This window comes from Gracilinanus agilis, chromosome 5, assembly GCF_016433145.1.
Source record: "Gracilinanus agilis isolate LMUSP501 chromosome 5, AgileGrace, whole genome shotgun sequence".
Taxonomy (NCBI): Eukaryota; Metazoa; Chordata; class Mammalia; order Didelphimorphia; family Didelphidae; genus Gracilinanus; species Gracilinanus agilis.
In genome coordinates, this window is record NC_058134.1 from 152,551,368 (window position 1) to 152,571,147 (window position 19,780).

At 37.4% G+C, this 19,780-nt stretch overlaps 2 protein-coding genes across 3 annotated transcripts in view; one reads left to right on the plus strand and one right to left on the minus strand.

Moving 5' to 3' along the window:
- Window positions 1–809: 809 nt before the first annotated feature.
- On the plus strand, window positions 810–11,376 carry EFCAB10 (EF-hand calcium binding domain 10). Of its 2 annotated transcripts, none has more exons than XM_044677402.1 (4): window positions 810–951; window positions 3,760–3,924; window positions 4,039–4,123; window positions 11,331–11,376. In XM_044677402.1, exons 1-4 carry the CDS (start codon window positions 843–845, stop codon window positions 11,374–11,376), a joined length of 405 nt encoding a protein of 134 aa, XP_044533337.1. In that variant the 5' UTR covers window positions 810–842. The 2 variants fall into 2 exon arrangements, with proteins under 2 accessions (XP_044533337.1, XP_044533336.1); XM_044677401.1 differs by lacking the exon at window positions 11,331–11,376 and adding an exon at window positions 7,306–7,386.
- The window catches only part of RINT1 (RAD50 interactor 1), a 30,297-nt gene continuing 20,141 nt past the window's right edge, over window positions 9,625–19,780 (minus strand). The window contains exons 11-14 of the mRNA XM_044677400.1: window positions 12,841–13,055; window positions 11,321–11,501; window positions 11,119–11,237; window positions 9,625–9,891 (exon numbers count right to left, since the gene is read on the minus strand). Coding sequence (XP_044533335.1) covers window positions 9,699–9,891; window positions 11,119–11,237; window positions 11,321–11,501; window positions 12,841–13,055 — 708 coding nt within the window. The 3' untranslated portion in view covers window positions 9,625–9,698. The remainder of the gene's footprint in view (window positions 9,892–11,118; window positions 11,238–11,320; window positions 11,502–12,840; window positions 13,056–19,780) is intronic.

Below are 19,780 nucleotides of genomic sequence, written 5' to 3' on the forward strand. Positions count from 1 at the left end.
CTCAGGTACTTACCTTGGGCAAGTAAAATTTAACCCTGTTTGCCTCAATTTCCTCATCTGTTTTAAAGTGAGCTGGAGAAGGAAATGGTAAACTACTTTCAGTATCTTTGCCAGGAGAACCCCAAACGGGGTCAGGAAGAATCAGACTGAAGACCAACTCAACAAAACAACTAAGTCTGAATGGATCTTAAGGGGAGATGCCAGGAATGATGGTTTCTTGTGCCTGACCGGTAATCGGCCAAGATTAAAAAGAAAGAAGGGGGGGGGGGGAGTAAATAAATGAATAGAAGTAAAAGATGGGTTTAATCAAAGCTCTGTTCCTTAGGAGGCGTGTAGCCTTGGGCACGCAGCTTGACATGTATAAAATAAGGTTCCAGTTCTGGCTAGAATTGTAGCATTTTCTGACTTCAGGAACTGTAAGCTCCTGTGGATCGGAGCCTGCAGAGCTTCCTGGGAGCATCAGGGAAAATTAATCAATAAAGCAGTCCTCGCCACGCTGCCGGGCGACAAGGCTGTTTCACATATTAGGCAAGGAATACTTGAAGTTTTGCTTATGGGAAGTTCCCAGTTGTAAGCAGGGTCACCCCGAAGCTGCAGCAGGACTTTAGGACCCCAGTGAAAATTCCAAGTGAGAAGGGAGGAACAAAACCCTGCGGCACTCGGGTGCTCAGTCCCTGGGCGGGGCTGGCTGCCCGAGCATTCGTCATCCTCTTCCTCTGACTTAATAAGCAGGGTCTGGGCGTGGCTTGGGGAAGGGTACGTGGCCTGCAGAGTGAGCTCACAGAGTCAGGCTGCTGAGGGTCTCTTAGCAACAGTTAGTTGCAGCTCCTTCCGGATGGAGAATGGATTTTTCCGTCTCCCCAGAGGAGAAGGCCAGGCTTTATCTGAAAAAGCATCATATCATGGAGCTCCTGAACTTCTTCACTATTCAACTCCTCGTTAATCAACCTGGTAAGGGTTCCTCCTTCCCACTGGCTTTCCTTGACGTGCTAGCCAGAGCAAAGATCCCTACCTTCCCCCTAGCAATTTTCTACTTCCATTCCGGTGCAGATACCCGGTCCCTCCCCTCCCTGTGCGGCTCGCTCCAAAACATGCCGCACTTTTGGTCTCTTCTTCCACACAGCAGCAGGGTAGGGTCCATGTGGGCCAGTGAGGGGGAGCCAGGAGACCTGGGATTAGTCTTGGCTTTACTTCCTATCGACCCCGTGACCTTGAGTGGCAACTAACTTCACTCCCCAACAGGATTGCAGACTCCAGGCAGGCAGGAACTGACTTCCAGCTTCCTGTTTAATAACTGTGTATTGGCTCCAAGGTAGAAGAGTGGTAAGGGTAGGCAATGGGGGTCAAGTGACTTGCCCAGGGTCACACAGCTGGGGAGTGTCTGAGGTCATATTTGAACCTAGGACCTCCCGTCTCTCAATACACTGAGCTACCCAGCTGCTCCCTCTCTGCTTTTTAAAAAAATCCTTTCCTTCCCTTCCTCAATCCTCTTACAAATTTGCCTGTTTCCATCAAGGGTACCACTAGCCTTCTAGTCACCCCACATATTGGGTCAGTTGCCTTCCATTGATGATTGAACCTCCCCAGTATCCCTTTAATTCATCCCCTTATTTCCTTCAGCATGATTACTACTACTCTAGTTCTGGCCCACATCTTCTCTTGGCTCAGCTATGGGAATTGAGTAATTGGTCTTCTGGCTTCGAGTCTCTGTCCTTTCTAGTTCATCTTCCACACAGCTGCCCAAGTGTGATATTCCTAAAGAAGAGGCTGACCTCGTCACTCCCTCCAGAGATAAGGGGCTCTCTATCACTTCTACAATCTCTTATTTTTGATCATTTATCATTTAAAGCCTTTCACAAACATGCTCCAATCTAGCAAAAGGATCTTGACTAGCTAGATAAATAGGCTGAATGTATTAAAAATTTTCGTGAGGGACAAGTGTGAAGTCATGCATTTAAGTACAAAAAGTCAATTTCTCTAGGTTAAAATAGGGGAAACATGGTTAGACCACGGTCATTCTGAAAAAGATCTGGGTATGAATCTCCTGTTCCTCATCACCTTCCAGAATTCCCAACCTGAGGCTTTCTCACTAGCCTGCAGATTTCTCTATTCTTGCTGCCTCCAGAAATATAGCCTTCCAGTCAGAGGCAGCATTGTGTGTCTTATCTTTGATAGCAGTGGCTCTTTCTTTGCTGGAGGAGGTTTCCTTTCTGGTTCTCTGGGGGTTTCTGGGTGACTTTTTATGCAAATATGGGAAGAAGTTCTCTGTAGTTTCTCCAGAGATGTCTTGATCATTGTTTGGTCTGGTAGGAACTGCTGTAGGGTTTTGTAGGAGTAAGTGTGTGGGGACTGGGCGTCTCACCTCCCATTCAAGCAGCTAGCCATCCTGCAAGAGGTCAGCACTTCTCTTTTTTAAATTAATTTTGCTTAAATGATCAAAAAAATCATTTTTCTCTCCCTCCCTTGCCCTTACTTTTGGAAAAAAGAAAAACAAAATCCTTGCAACAAACATGAATAGTCCAGCAAAACAAATAACCACAGTGGCTGTGTACAAAAATTGTCTTATTCTCTCCCCTGAGCCCACCAACCTTTCAAGAAGCTGGGTAGAACTGGCTTCCTTGTTGGTTCTCAGGAACCACCGTGGTTGGATATTGTATTGATCAAAAGGCTTTCCAGTGTTGTTATTATAGACATTGTTCTCCTTATTCTGCTCTTTTTGTATTCATTCATCCTAGCCTTCCTAGGTTTTACTGAAGCTATCTTTTTCACAGTTTCCAGTGGCACAATTCATAAACCATCATTTGTCCAACGATGCCCCAACTGCTTGGATTGCCCCCTTCTTTTTTATTTGCTTCTATAAAAAACTGCAATAAATCATCCTTCTTGAGATTTTAAAAATAATATATACTCTAACATATACTTAGTTTCTTATTTTCATTTAATGGTAGTTAATTTTTTTCTCTCTTAATTCGGTGTTCATAATCCATTTACTTGTGCTTTGATAATCTAATGTTCCTTTTTCTGATATTTCAGCATTTGAGCATTTTTTTCCTATGTTAGCCTTTCACTTTGTTAAAGCCACAATTTGTCAATGGTTTCCTTGTTTTTATCTAAATTCAATTTTCTTTTGAGAATTTCTATTAACTTTGCTGCTTTTAAAAAGGGTGTAATGACCTTGGGCTCTCGTACTATTTCTTATATCTCCAGAATTTCCTTTAGTACCAATTTTTATTTAAAGTGCAATCAGTAGAAGCTATCTGAAGTAGAGAACAAATTGCATCTTGTGGGTTGTTGGTATTTCCAATAGTATTTGCCTTCTTGAAATGGTCAGACAGGCATATGTGCAGAACCAATTATGTGTTTTACCTTAACCATCTAATCCCAGACTGCTGAAGATTGCTTCTCATAGAATGTTTCAAGGTTTGCCAGCAAAGTAAAAAGTTAATGTTTAGGGGTAAGTTAAATAAAAGTGGTATGAATGGGCAGACTGAATCCAGGCTTTATCTCCTGTACAAACCTTCATTTCTCCTATCTTTTTTGGCTCTTACTTCCCTTCTCCTTTCAGTAGTATTCCAGAAAGTGTGAGTTACGTGATATTTCACTTAAGGTAATAAGTTATTCCATAGAGCCACAATTTTTCTTTTGTTAGAAATTAAATAATAAATTTTAGGGTTGAGAATTCTAGGATCATGTTCTTTATCTTTTAATGTTTTTAACATTTCATGGTGTATTATGAAAACTCCAACTATTCTCTTACAGAAAAACCAAGAGATTTTTTGCTAAATTTGTTAGCACGAATAAAGATTGCGAAAATAACCTCCGTAGACTTTCCTTATCTCATGGAGGACTCTAACTTGAATTCCATGTTTGAAATAATGGACCCTACAAATCAAGGCCATATCACTAACGCTCAGTTCAGAGAAGGTTTGTGGATTTTATTTTATTCTAACTGTATATAGTTTGAAATCATTCCAGAACTCACTTTCATTGAAATAATTTACATTTCACAAATTTCTCTTCTCATTTTCACATTTATAGCACTAAGTACCCTTGGTCTGCTCGCTCCAGATGAAGAACTACCTTCGCAGGAAATTATTACTAGGGAAAAATTCAAGCTTGAAGTGTAAGTTTATTTAACTTAAAATGAAAAGAAGTGGTTTTCAGGTAGAATGAGCATTGATTGGAGAAAGTCACCCAACTTTTTGTGGGAAAGGACATCTTTTTTTTCTCTGAAATCATTAGTTCATCTGGGAGATAATGAGGACAGGGTTGACACCACAGGGTCTGAGCAGGAGAAATGCTTAGTAGGCTGTAAAGCCAAGGGTGACAGGCCACCCTACACTCCCTTCCCACTTGGCAGTCCTACAGAAGTGATCTGAGCAGCAATTTGCATCCCGAGCCATTATTAGTTGTCCTGACTTGTCCAGCCACAGAACTGTGATGACTCTCAGAAAGACTAAGGCTGACTACTTGGTGCATCTGTGCCTCATTAAATCCAATTCATGGTCGAGTTATCACCCTGTGAATGTTATCTTTGAAATGAAGGACAAACAACGATATTAGTAATTAAGCAAAAAAAAATTGGTATCAAATCCATAGTATGCATGTGTATTTACATATATAAATAACACGGATGTACCAATCATAATTTCTTCAGCATAATTCTATGATTTTGTATATTTCTCCTACCAGTTTAATCCCGACCGCTCAGTGGATTGTTTGATGAGTAGCTGTGACCAGAGAAATCAGTTGCCTGGTGACCGATTTGCTGGTGACAAGTTTTATTTCCAGATTTAGCTAGGCTGGTCCTCACATACTCAAAACCTTTCCATCTTAGTGTGACCTACCAAAACTTGTACCTTGCAGACATATTCTTCAGAAAACCAGGGTCACCTCTATGCCCCAAAGAGGCACCCCAGTAGAATTTTAGTCAAGATTTAATATTCATGTATATATAATTATCATATACTTATATATAATAATAATTAAATAATTATAATGTAAGTCTCCCTCCTTCCCATAGTAATGGTATTACTGGATTAAAAGGTTATGTGCAATTTTAGAGGCCTTTGGGCATACTGCTGACACTTACTTGAATCCAATTGATACTAAGAAAAGTATTAATTAAAGGCTGTCAGAGCCCAAAATTATGTAAAAATGAATTATGAAAAAATCATTTTCTCAAACTACGTTTCAGAGAAGTTGCCAAATATATATTACAATATATGCTAGTTGGCACAGTACATGCCTTCAGTTAGGAAGACTTGGGTTCAAATCCAGTCTCGGAAGCTAGCTGTGAGACTCTCGGGCAAGTCACTTAACCCTATATGCCTCACTTTTTTCATCTGTAAAATGAACTGGAGAAGGAAATGGCAAACCACTGCAGTATAGATATTCCCCTAAAATGACTGAACAACAATAATATACCACTTGTGTGGTTGTCATTCCATTTAAGATGAAAAGAACATCCAGCGCATGCCACAGAATATTTGAGTCTTCTCTTGGGGTGCCAGCTATGGAGGCACTTCCTTGGCCCATTGGATAGAGCACTGGGCATGGTGTCAAGAAAACCCGAGTTCATATCTGGCCTCAGTGACTTGTATGATACTGGATAAGAAAATTAACGTTTACCCGAGTTCCCTCAACTGTAAAATGAGGCTAATAATACCTCCCACCTCCCAGGGTTGTTGTTAAGAGTCAGATGAGATCATTGGAAAGCACTTACTATATGCCAGTGTCTGGCCCACAGTAAACACTATCTAAATATGAGTTATTATTTGTGATCCAGGTGAGCATCATGTTCATGTTATGGCTGGCAATGTGTACCTCCTCGTGTGTTCCTGTGGTCAGTCTGTGTTCCTAAGTATTTACTGAGACACGGATATGGCTAATCAAAGATGCTAGACATACTAGATGGACTTAGACATTCCTTGATCCCAAGCCTCCTCTTCTGTAAATCAGAGCATCTATCTATATCAATGAACTACAGATTCTCTTTTATCAGATTTGTCAGAAGATTCATAAAATGGCAACCTGTCATGGAGCCATGCCTGCCCACCTTGTGGGAACCACCTGGATTTTTGATCCATCTGATACCAAAGCTTGGTCATCTCCTGATAATGATGAGACACAAGTAGGACTTTGGTGGACGACTTCTCATTTTCTGTTCAGTTCCATCCAACTCTTCAGGAACCCATTTGGGGTTTTCTTGGCAAAGATACTAAAGTTGTTTACCATTTGCTACTCCAGCTTGTTTTACAGCTGAGGAAACTGAAGCAAACAGGGTGAAGCACCATGCTTAGGGTCACAGAGCTAGCAAATGTCTGAGACCAGATTTGAACTTAGGAAGATGAGTCTTCCTAACTCCAGACCTTGGCATTCTTTCCACTGTGCCATCAGGCTGCCAAGTGAGGATTAACATCTCCATTTACTCTTTTTTTTTTTTTTAAACCTTTACCTTCTGTCTTAGAGTCAAGTATTGGTTCCTAGGCAGACAGAGGTAATGACTAGGCAATTGGATTAAGTGACTTGCTCAGGGTCCTACAGCTCAGAAGTGGCTAAGGCCATATTTGAGCCTAGGATCTCTCATCTCTTGGCCTGTCTTTTAATCCACTGAGCTACTCAGCTGCCCCTTCCATTGACTTTTTTTTTAAACCCTTAACTTCTGTGTATTGACTTATAGGAGGAAGAGTGGTAAGGGTAGGCAATGGGGGTTGTGACTTTAGTAATCCAGAGAATTTTGTAATCCAGATCACAACACAGCTTTTAGCCAAGCAAGAACTGAAAGGGCATTTGAGATTCTCCCTCTCTTCAGATTCAGCTTCCAGGAAAAGCAAACTATTAATTCCCCACCTCAATCCTAATTCTCAACAAAAAGGTCAAGCACATGAAGGGCAAGCTTTAAAGAATAATTCTTGTTTGTCTTGATCTGCTTCAGGCACAACATAAACTCGCCTTCTGCTGGCAGAGTGCAAAGAAATTGATTAAGGGAAATGAGTGTGGAAGCTGGACAACTTTCCAGCTCTTCCTAAATTTGGCCTTAAAAATGTGGTTTCACCCTTTTATTATAAGCATGAAGAATTTTAAAATCAAACTTTCATATTCACATGAGTATAAATAGGCACCCCAATTTGACAGTTTGCAATTTGGATTTTCCATGGTTTGGATTGTCCAGCCTGCACTCTCCCTTTAGTACAAGAAATGACTACTTTGTATATTTTATTTAGCCTTTTTTTCTATTCTCAGTCACTCTCAGAATTATAATCAAGTGTGATTAAATAAAATTTTTATTTTTGTTCCCTTTAGGAATAGGAGGACCCACAAGATATGGGCAGAATTCTAATACCCTGGATCCGGAACAATATAAGTGGTTCCTACAGTTTATGTTTATACACTTTAGATACTAAATGCATTTCTCTCTAAAGACTGAAGTGTTTTTCCTAAAATGTAATAAATAAGCTAAGTATGTTAATTAAATTACTAAAATTGTTAAAATGTAATGGAAAGCCTCTTATTTCTGCATCAGTTTTTGCCTTTAATCTCAACCTCAGGTAGTAGGGAAGATGACAGATAGAAATACTCTTCTCTGTTAACTAACCTAATTCTACTGGGGAAACATGTGCTTTATTGCCCTACCACTCATTTGTACTCCCTGTTCTTGACACACAGCAGATCCTGCGGCAGCATTTGGAGGCTAAACAATGCCTAAAAATCTACAGATAATGTATGCATTTACATTGATATAGCCATGCCCTCACTAGCCTTTAGCTAGTGAGCTAGCTCTTCTTTGCTGTACTGAGAATTGTTTGGTGGATTCTAAGATGATCTCCAAAATATAAAAAAAAAAAACTGAGTAGAGATATTTCTGGCAAGGAATGACTAACCCCACATTTTATCAGGAGAATTAAAATCAGCTGGTCAAATAGCCATCTATTCTATAAAGTCCTCTGTTTCCATAGGATATTTTCTTTCTTCTTTTTTTAAACCTTTACCTTTGGTCTTGGAACCAATACTGTGTACTGACTTCCTGTCTCTAGGCTGGCTCTCAATCCACTAGCTGCACCCCTCCCCGCCTTTTTCAACCCATTTTTCCTGTATTGATTCCAAGGCAGAAGAACAGTAGGGCTAAGCAAAAGGGGATAATTGACTTGCCTAGGATCACATTTGAATCCAAGACTTCCCATCTCTAGGTCTGGCTCTTTATCCACTGAGCCACCTAGCTGACCAATGATTTTTTTTTTTTTTTTTATCATTTTTAAGAAGAGATCTTATTTTAGAATCTGGTATGCATAGTATGCCTGGTGCTAGGGTTACAAAGTTGAAATCTAAAGATTTCCCTACCAAGTCTTTATCATCATATCTACAGTCTAGTAAATGCATGCATGTGTAATAATTACAATTTAAATTATGAGGCTGTTAGTAGCTTCTTAGGCTTTATTATAGCAAAATAGAGATAGTAAAAAAGAGGGAAAAGGATTCCTTCAGTTAAGTGAGCAGAGCATAGAGCCAGAGACCCACACCTGCCACGCCTTAACCAAAGCAAAGCTCAAGCTCCTAAAAGAAGAGCTCTGCGGCTGTGGGTCTCCGCCAAATTTATCTCCCAAGCCCCTGTAAGTCAAATGAGGACATACTTAAAAGGATGCTGGGAATTTAGCTCAGGTGTAGCAAAGTTTCCACTTCCACACATGTCAAGATGTGCAGCCTGGACAAAACGGCTATTCTGTCACCATAGCATGGCATGCCAAATTTCAAGTGATATAACCGGAGCTAGGTAATAAACCCTGCCCAAATTGTGCCGCATAATATGACGCTGGTCTGTCTCCTAGGACTTTTGGTGAGATATAATCTCCCTGAGACCTAGCACTAGATGGTTTTGGCCATCAATCCCAACAGGGTAAAAATGACACTGTAATAAATGAAAAGGAGGTGATAGTGGCTGAGGCAAATGGCTGGGGTGGGATCTAGAGGCTGTATATTTTTACCCTCCCCTAACCACTTTGAACTGAACTTCCAATTTCCTGTTGGCAATAACCCTTTGCCAACCTTTCATCTCATGCCCAGAAGTCTCATCTATCGTCTTTGAGAGATTACTGGGTATTGAATCAGATCAGAGCAGAATTTCTCTCTATGCACAAACTTCTCACAGCACAGGGCTTTTACCTATTAGGTTTCACTTTTATTCAATGTAAAGAAAGTCTCTCTCTTAGGGCTCAGACTATACAAGTTGCCTTTAGCTAGTGAGCTAGCTCTTCTTTGCTGTACTGAGAATTGTTTGATGGATTCTAAGATGATCTCCAAAATATAAAAAAAAAAAAAAACTGAGTAGAGATATTTCTGGCAAGGAATGACTAACCCCACATTTTATCAGGAGAATTAAAATCAGCTGGTCAAAATATTGTATCTTGCATTTAATTTCAGAAGAAAGCCAGTTAGATTAAAAAAAAAAGTTTAAACAGGTATTTAGAAAGGTAACAAGAACATGAAACAAATGAGGTATTTATATTCAACAAACACAGCAGTCACTTTTTTAGTAACTGAGCTAAATATTAAACCTGATGTAGGGGGAAAAATGACAACATTTTACTATAGTGTTGCAAGAGATGAATTACTGAAGACAAAACTTCATTAAACAATTTTTGACTTCTTTATTCAACTTTTTTAAAAATCAGAATCAAAAGCCTTTTGAAAAAGGACTTGCATTATTTTCCTGTGTTAGGCCAGTTCGTTCTTAAATTAAGTAGAATCTCAACATCTTGCTGAGCTAGTTTATAAATCCCAAGTTCATTTAATGCTGCTGTGGCAGTAAGTTCTTCTGGCGCTGACTGTAGTACATCCTTCAAAAGTAGGGCAGATCCAACATTTAAATTCAAGACGATACAGGCTTCTTTAATACTATTTTCAAGAGAAGGAGAAGCAAACAAAGAAAGTCTTTATATTGTTACATATAAATTTCACTTTTTAAGCATTCCCTAGTAGCCCAATGATCCTTTTATATGAATTGCTGTAGGTTTTAGCCCCCTTAAAAACTACATAAAAATATTTCTAATCTTCACAATGGAGTTTTGTATGTCTTTATTTTCAATAGCTCATCTATTTTTGCTGTATAGATTTCAAGACTTGTTCTCAGTAATCTCTTTTGGGTATAATGAGGCTCTACCAGTAGCCTACCTGGTATAATCAAGACCTCATAGATATATAAAGGTAGATTTATGTTATAAGGAAGGAGAAAAATTGAGCAGCAGAGAGGAAAAAAAGACTCAGATGAAAGTAGGTAGAGCAGGATTTACTAGTTATCTTTTATTATACTAACAATCCTTTGTATTAAAAAAAAGCCTGTCACTGGACATAAGATTTGATTTTTAAAAGATATTCAACTTTTAAGCCAATCTGAAAGCATTTGCATGAATTTCACTTCATACAAGAGACAGTGTGGCAGTTCCAAAAAGTTGGGAAGGTGAACCAAACCTATGCTCCGGAGACCTGATTGGGTCATCCTGAGCAAGGCTTTTAACTCTGCGGGGTCCCAGGCAACTCTAAGGATCTAAGTTGTTAAAAAAAAGTTTTTAAACTATGTTGGTGGGAAGAAGTTTTCCTGTATTCAGGATGGTCTAGACCTCAGTACACAATGATATCGTAATAAGATTCCTATCAGGTTTAAGTAATGATGAGTGAACTTCAGGTATGGCCTTATCTTCGATATGAAACGGTCTAGATTTTGCCATCTTAATTCTACATTTATATGCACTCACAAAACTGAGTTTCCTTTCCATGTTGTTTATGGGTAGTGCACTTTAAAAATCACTGCAATATAGGAGCTATTAGTTTTATAATTTAACAGTATCATGTCTCCCACAGTATTGAGTATATGTCTATTACAGAGTAAGTATCTAAAGAATAGCTGGGGGGGAATCTGATTTTGAAAAACTTAAAGGACTGCTTAAATGTGTTATATTATTGTCATCAACAATGATACATTCTTATTAAATTTAATTGATATTCCTATCTTTTTCCATCATCCATAAAATCTACCACTTATCAAGCTTCAGTTTTTTTAAAAAAGGAATTAAATTAAACCAACTAACTTGTTATAGAAATACAATAAATCTGCAAGTTACTTACTGCTTGAAATAGTTTTCTGGTCTCTTGCAATAGTGGGAAAACAAAGGGAAAAGATTCCGAGTCATGTCAAACTGAAGCTGAGCTGCTCCTCCTTCATTGAAGTAATTTGCAAGAATTATCTGTGTAAACAACAATTTATCCCCCTGTAAGAGATACTTTCATAGGTATAGATAACCCAAGGCCAACTAGGTGATCTACTTACTTCCTGATAGATGTATATATCCAGCTTTTCTACAAGCATTTGCCAGAAAATTTTAAATAAGGAAAAACAAAGCTGCTGTTCCAGTTGAAGCAGGTGATCTCTTAAAGAAAGCAGCAATGGACAAGCTGAACTCGACAGGGACATTACTGCTTGTTCTGATTGAGAAGGCAAGGACAACCACCTGAAAGAATCCAAACCACAGGCCACTGATGAAAAATCTGTATTGCTAAAGTGATTATTGTACATTTTGTCTTTTTAGAAGCTAAAACAAATTTCAAAGCTTACTCCAACTTGAGGCATTACTTTAAATCAGCTGAATAATATTAAAATAGTACAAATCCTAAAGAAAACACCTGAAGATTTCTGAAACAACTACTGGGTTAAACCAATATTTAAAGGAAATGTTCAGTTTTGTACTGATTCCCAAAATGAAACAGTAGTAGTGACATTTTCATATTTAAGGAATCTTTTTAAGGTTCACAGTCTAATATTTAGAGTTCAAGTATAATAAAATCTCAGTTACTCTGAGGCTAGCTGCCTGGCACCCTCATGTATCCTTAACCGAGCTAAAAACCCAGAAAGAGATGGGAGAAAAGAGCATTAAAGTAGAGAAGAAAACTTCAGCAGCAACAAAAACGGTTGAGAGTGGACCGAAGACATAAAGAAGACATTGGGGCAGCTAATGGCTTAGTAAATAGAGTACCAGACCATGAGTCAGGAAGTCCTGGGTTCAAATCTGGCCTCAGACAATTGGTAGCCGTGTGACCCCAGGCAAGTCACTTAACCCCAATTGCCTATCCCTTACCACTTTTCTGCCTTGGAACCATATTGATTCTAAGACAGAAGGTAAGGTTTACAAAGAAAAAAAAAGGCTGTGATTAGCCAGGCCACTAAAAAAGAATAAAAGAAACCCTAGGTGTGACTTGATGTCTATAAATGATCCTCCTCTTTAGAAAAAATAAGGGTGAAAGAAACAACAAAATATGGAAAAGGAAGAAAAGCTTCTGATAAAGGGAAGATAGAAATGGCCAGTCAAGGTAGCAGGACTTGGAAGAAATCATAGGGACAGAAAGACACTGTGACAACAGAGAAAAGAGCAAAGAACCACAAGAGAAGCTAACAATTCTGAAGGAGGGCTGTCTGCATTTACAAGCTCAGGACAGATCTCTATGTCATACTAACTGCAGGAGCAGTTGGGAGATAACACAGACACATAATTCATTCAACTCCTATCTGCCCATAAAAACAATACAATAACTGATCATGACTGAATCACTAAGAAAAGGAATAGTAAAAAAAAAAAATAGTAAAAAAGAAATATAAAATGCAATTTAGAAAGACTGATTTGGAAAATTTAAAATAAATTTAATTAGAATATAAAGAGCTATTACCCCTCATTATCCAGGACAGCTCATTCTCCAGTGATTCTGGATGCTGACTCTAAACAAACTATCACAAAAAAACAATTCTGGTTGATTTAGACTAAGGATACTTGTAAAAAAAGAATACGAAAAACTCACCTTTCCTTTGTATATAATTTTGCTGCATCTTTGATGTCTCTGAAGACATGATCTACTTGACGAGTCAACATGTCAAGTTTCAAACGCTCCAGGAGATTAATCATGTCGTCAAAGACTGAGCTCTCCATAGAGGCTAACTGCCCTAGCTGCAATTTACTGAGAGCCTTACTCTCTGCAAGGACTTCCAATGCAGCCTGTTGAAGTTGCAGGAAGAACTAAAAAAAATAATAAAAATGTTTAAGTAGTCTAACATAGTACTATATATAATTTTAAGTATTTCAACATAAAGATGTTTTCCCTCTAAAAACAAAGAATTTTGTAGTGGAAACTAAAGGAGACAACTGAAAATATCATTGACTTTCACAATGGCATAAGCAGTCATTTTTCTTTAAACTACTCTAATGAGAACATTTCATGAATAAAATGTCAGTTTATTTTCATCCTACTACTTTATTCTCCCACATCTTTTAGATGAATACAAAAGAGAAGAAAAAATGGTGTGAGCTTTCTCTGGAAACTTGCTGCATTTTCCCTAAGGTAATTCTTTTGGTTCATAAATCTCTCTCCTGAGGAAATAAACTTTCTTCCTTTCACTGAGGATGTGGGGTCCTATGAGTGTGAAATGTTGAATGTGTGGTCAACCACAGGTGATGTGGTATATACCTTTGGCTTTGCCTTGTTATGAGGAAAATCTGGGCTGAGGAATGGGAGAGTGGGGGGTCTATCCAGAAATGACTGTGATTTTGTAGAAACAAGAGGCACCAATAAAACTTTTGTTATTGGTATCTTTTTACATAATCCAAAGGCATCAAAAATAGAAAGAAAAGTTCAATAAGCATCAAAATATTCACAGCACCTTTTGCGATGTCAAAGAATTAGAAACAAAATAAATGTCACTTGGGACAGCTAAAAAGCTTATGGGAAATGAACACTGCCAGTTATTACTGCACGGCAACAAAAGAAGAATGTGAAAAATTCAGAAAAATACAGGAAGGGACAGGTAGGTGGCTAAGTGCATATAGAGCCAGGACTAGAGATGGGAAATCCTGGATTCAAATCTGGCCTCAGACACTGCCTAACTGTGTGACTCTGGGCAAGTCACTAACCCTAATCTCTTACATTTTATTGTTCTTCTGCCTTGGAACAAATACTAGTATCAGTTGTGAGAAAAAAAAACTATAGGAAGACATATACAAAGTCAAATTCATAGAACCAGGAAAACAACATATACAACAAATACAATTGTAAATTGACAGAGCAAAAACAAAAAACAAAATCCTATAATCATAATGAATCAAGCTTGGCCTGCAAAAAGAAATGAGAAAACACATTTCCCTCCCTCTTATGAATCTAGAATATTACATATGGTGTCAAATTCAGCTGAAATGAGATAAGTTTTGCTGCTAGGCATTCTTTTTTATTCTTTGTTACAAAGGATGATTCACTGGGTAGAGCAGTAATATAATTGGAAATGAAGGTGATGTAAAAACTAAGGAAGAAGCAAAAAGGCCTCTCACTTTTTAGAAAAATAATAAAAAATGATGTCATATGAAGATTTTCTTTAAGCTAAGTAAAATTTAGATAATTTAGAATATATTTCTAGTCACAAATGACCATCTAATTTTACCACTAAAAAAATTAATGGTCTAGACAGCACTAAGTGGTAAACCATTTTCCATTTTAAGAGCATCAGACATTTTGTTGGCCTCAAAATAGTTCATTTTCTTATAGTACTCGGTTAACTGAAAAGCATTTCCTTACAACCCTGTGAATTAGGTAGCAATGTCATAAATGTTACCCTGATCTGCAAATGCTTTGGTTTTACAAAATTTTTTAGCTATAATTGAATAAAACATGAATTATGATAGGACTTTGGTTTTTTAATAATAATAAAACTCTAGGAAATGAAAATATAAATCCAGACTAAAAAGCTTTCATATTCTGTTAAAGGGTGTAGGGCTAAATATTTCACATCTGGAAATAAGCAGACACCTAGAATAAGTGGTATAGCATAAGAACATTCTAATAAGAGCTAAAAAAAATATTACTACATAAGAAAAGAATAAACATAATGTAAGGCAGCATTCCTCAAACCAATGTGTCCATACCACATTTGAAACATGTTGATAAAACCTGCACTACTAGTTTAGGAGATACCCCAACAATAAACAGAGAATAAGGAAATTTTAAAGGAATATTAAATAACGTATACCCATTTTCATAATGAAAAATGTTTATGAGAAGTGTTTTTTAACACGTGATTTTATATTTAAGAGGAAAATATTGTTAGTATAAAAATTCTTTGTAAATCTCCTACTCACATTCAGATGAATGCCAGAGTGCTGACGAAATAGTTTGGGAAACAGATGTAAGGAAATGACTTTGGCTTTCACATAAGAAGTAGTCTAGAGCTTCCCAAGATGAATCTAAATCATATTTAGGTCAAAAGGCTCTTACTTCCCCACTGGAAGTCAACAAGAGAGAATGAGGGTGAAAGAAATAGGAAGAGATGGCCAAAAGGCCATATGATCACACATTTAGAGCTGGAAAGAACCTAAGAGCCACACAACCCACTTAAGATTATAGATGAAAATGTAGTACAATCCAGGAAAGTAATAAGAAATGATTGACAGCGAAAACCACTACTTTGAAGCTATGAGAGAATAAAGTCAATGGAAATCAATGGAAGTTAAGAAAGAACAGTTCTAGATTTACCTGTTGTTTTGTCATTTACTTTGAAGAGGACCAATGACATCACGAGGGTGATTTGAGGCAGAGCTGTGCAAAGTCATCAACCTCACTCTCTTAGCCAGTCACTGAAGTCCAGTGGCTGGGCAAAAGTAACTTAGAACATAAGGTTCACTTACATTTCCAATGAAGACCAACATTACATTTAAAACTTAACTCTACAAAAGGGAAAAATGTAAAATTCTAGATTTGGCTTCAATAAAACAACTGCACAAGTCTAGAATGGGGAATACAATGTAAAAATAGCTTTTGAGACTTGCAAATAAAACGAGGCAAGTGCAACACGAAAGCCAGAAAAAGCAATAGGATCTTGGGCTATAGTATTTCAGGAGCAACAGGGTGACCAGAGTAAAGGAAGTTATAGTCCCAATGTATTCCACCCAGGTAAGGCCACAGTTGACAGATGTGATCATTTAATACAAATTTTTGTTTTTGGACAATAAAGAAGCAATTGCCAAAATGAAAAGAAATGCAATAGAAAGTAATCTTCATGGTAAATGTATCTACTAAAAATATAACATCTATAAGGCCACTATAAAGTTGGAAGAGTGTGACCAAGATGATGAAGGGATACAAAATCATGTGGCAAAATGAGAATTTAATGAAGAGAAAATATTCTTCAATGTTAGTTGTCTTTAAGTTTTGAAGAGTTGTTAGGTAAAGATCCTCCTCACCTTTTTAAAACATTACATTGACTGGTAGCTGAAAAATGTCAGGATCTTAATACTGTGAGACGTAGACAGTTTCTGATGAAAGCACTATGTCCATCTTCAGAAGAGCAATTAAAAAGCACCTCAAGTTACATGGCATTTTAAGACATATAAGGAAAAATTTCCTATTGACTTAAAACTATCTAAAACTAGAATGTACAATGAGTCAAGTTAACAAGCATTTGTGAATGATACTATGTTTTATGACTTTTATTATGGTACTATGCTGGGAATACAGCAGAAAGATAGCTCCCGCTCCCCACCCCCTAACCCCGGCCCCAGGAGCTTACATTCTAATGAGAAGGCAATACATAAAAGGGAGATGAAAAGCAGGAGTGAGGAGAAGACATCTATAAGAGGGCAAAGTAAAGAAGATTCAGAAAATTAGGACCAGCACCCAGAGAAGAGTGAACGCGACTGGCACAAGCACTTTCCTCAAAATTGAGGTGCAAGGAAGAAATAACCAGTCTTGGAATGAAGTCGTTAAGTGAAGGTCACTTGTCAAATGTATATGTAGAGAGGATTCCTCATCAAGTGTAGGTTAGACTAGATAATCATTTAGGTCCCTTCCTGTTCTGAATATATCTAGAAAATAGATTTCTCCAATAGAAAAAATGGTCAAAGGATAGGCTGTTTTTGAAGGAGGAAATGAAATGTTAATAACCAATCGAAAACTTCCTTAAGTTATTGAATACCCAACAAAATGCAAATTTTAAGAAAAATTTGCAAGTTTTCTGAAAAAGAAGTACTTGAATATATTGTTTGTGGGAATATAACTGATGTACATCTTTTGTGGCACTATCTGGCAATAAATGATATAAGACAAAAAATAGATCACACTCTCCTCCATTCCCCTATTACAATTTGTTGTTTTGCATCTTTGATATCATCAGTATAGGGAACTACCAGTACAGAAACTCCTTCCACCAGTGCAGACCAAATGTTCTATTATTGAATAGTCTTGGACTGGGGGCAGCTAAGTGGCTCAGTGGATTGACAGTCAGATTTAGAGATAGGAAGACTTGGGTTCAAATCTGACCTCAGATATTTTTCAGTTGTGTGACCCTGGGCAAGTCACATACCCCCACTACACAGTTATTTCCACTCTTCTACCTGGGAACCAACAAATGATATTATTGATTCTAAGATGCTTCCAAAAGGTTTTAAAAAAAGGAAAGATTACTGCACTTCTAGATAAGTTTCTTGGAGCTCTGAAAGGTTAAGTAACTGAATTTCATCACTTATCTTCATGACTCCAAGGACAGTTTTATACCTGACCAGTTAATATTTTAGCCATTTTTATTAGTAATTAAAACTGGAAACAACCAATGTTTATTTTTTTTCCCTTCAGTATCACATCCAGCCTGTCAGCTCCTCCTCTGATGGTGAGAGACCGACAGGTGAACTGAGTTTTATTGAGGTTTCCAGGAATGGGGGATGTGGGATTGTCAATCAAACAGGTAGAGTGATAGAGACATTAGCATCATATTGGCAATCAGCAACAAGACAAAAGAAAGGTACCCAACATACTGGCCTAGCTGATTCCCAGACCAGAAGCTCAAGTGAAAGTCCTACTTCCTCTATAATCCTGGCACCATCTCATACGAATGCTGAGTGAGTGCCTTTGCCATTACAAAAAAGCTTTAGAAACTGCATGTAAGCCTTCCAGACTGAAGGCATGGGGAGAGGTTTGAGCTCCACAAAATTCGAGCCCGAACTCAATTCGAGGATCCAGAAATCAATCATGTGAAATATCAGAAATATATCCATAAGTCTGGTCAATGAGCACCTTGCTTATTAGAGTCAGCTTTTGAAAAAACTTTAATACATTCATGATTCGTTTATACTTGGGACCCTTCAATGAGCCAACTGATTCCATTTAATAAGTTAAAGTTCCATCTATAACTTGTATCTCAGACACAAATTAATATCCCACTATCTGAAATGAGACAAGGTCTCTGGCCAAAAACAATTTCTTGTTAATGATATCTCAAGTAAACTCACAAGTTAATGTCCTACTGTTATAAGGATTATTGTTATTATTGCTATTCCAATTATTTCTCCAATTGTTGTTGTTATAAGCATAATTTCTATTGTTCATCTGTCTATCAAACTGTCCCTTAAATCTGCATTCACGAACAAAGTGCCCAATACAGTTACATAAAAAGCATCTCTTGGACCCTTGGTATCTATTATTGCTGTTACCATTAGTATTATTATTGTTTCTATAGGTGAACAATCAATGTTTCAATGACTCTCAAAGATTGAATAAACTATGGCATATCAACACAACAACATATTCCTGCATCATAAAAAATGACACATGAAGATTATAAATATGGGAATATTTATACAAATTCATGCAAGACAATGAATGCAGCAGAAAAAGTGGCTGACTTTCTAAAGGGTGCTTTTAGTACTTAGTCTGCAGATTATATACATAATATACATTGGGGCAGCTGGGTATCTCAGTGGATTGAGAGCCAGGCCTAGAGACAGGGAGGTCCTAGGTTCAAATCTTGCCTCAGACACTTCCTAGCTGTGTGACCTTGGGCAAGTCACTTCACCCCCATTGCCTAGCCCTTACCGCTTTTCTGCCTTAGAACCAATACACAGTATTGTGTTTCCAAAAACAAACAAATAAATATAATATAATATATATAATATACATGTACACAGGCATACCCCTAATAATAGCAGCAAAACTAAGTACACAGATGGAGAAGAAATTGGAAGAGGACACAGTAAATAAAAATATAATGAATCTTAATTTTATGCTTTCATTTGGAATTTCATTCCATATTCTATTTGCTGACTGTTAATATCTATCAAAAGACAATTCTAATGGAAAGGATAGGTTATTAACTGAAATATGAAACGTGATATAACAATATAAGATAACTGAATATGCTAAACTTATTAATTCATAAACTTAAAAAGATCACAAATAATTTGTCCATGCCATTCTTGAATAACTTTTAAAAACTATTTTAAAACCACAAAAAAGTCATATTTTTCTTGAAGTGAGACTTTAAGATAAAAATATCAATTAAATTGCTATCAAAATGGCTGGTGTTCATGGGTTTAAAAAATCTACAAAGTTATAGCCGAAGAATCTAAGCAGTGACTTGTTGATTTTAAGGCTATTTTTTAATCTAAAAAAAATTTTTTTTAAGTTAAGGTAAACAAATTCCCATATATATTCCTTTAAGAATAAAGTGAGGGGGCAGCTGGGTAGCTCAGTGGATTGAGAGTCAGGCCTAGAGACGGGAGGTCCTAGGTTCAAATCCGGCCTCAGACACTTCCCAGCTGTGTGACCCTGGGCAAGTCACTTGACCCCCATTGCCCACCCTTACCACTCTTCCACCTATGAGCCAATACACAGAAGTTAAGGGTTTAAAAAAAAAAACCCATGAAAAGTGAGGGGGGAACCTCTTCCTAGAGACAATGTTTGCACCATAAGTTATAAACTGTACTGGTGG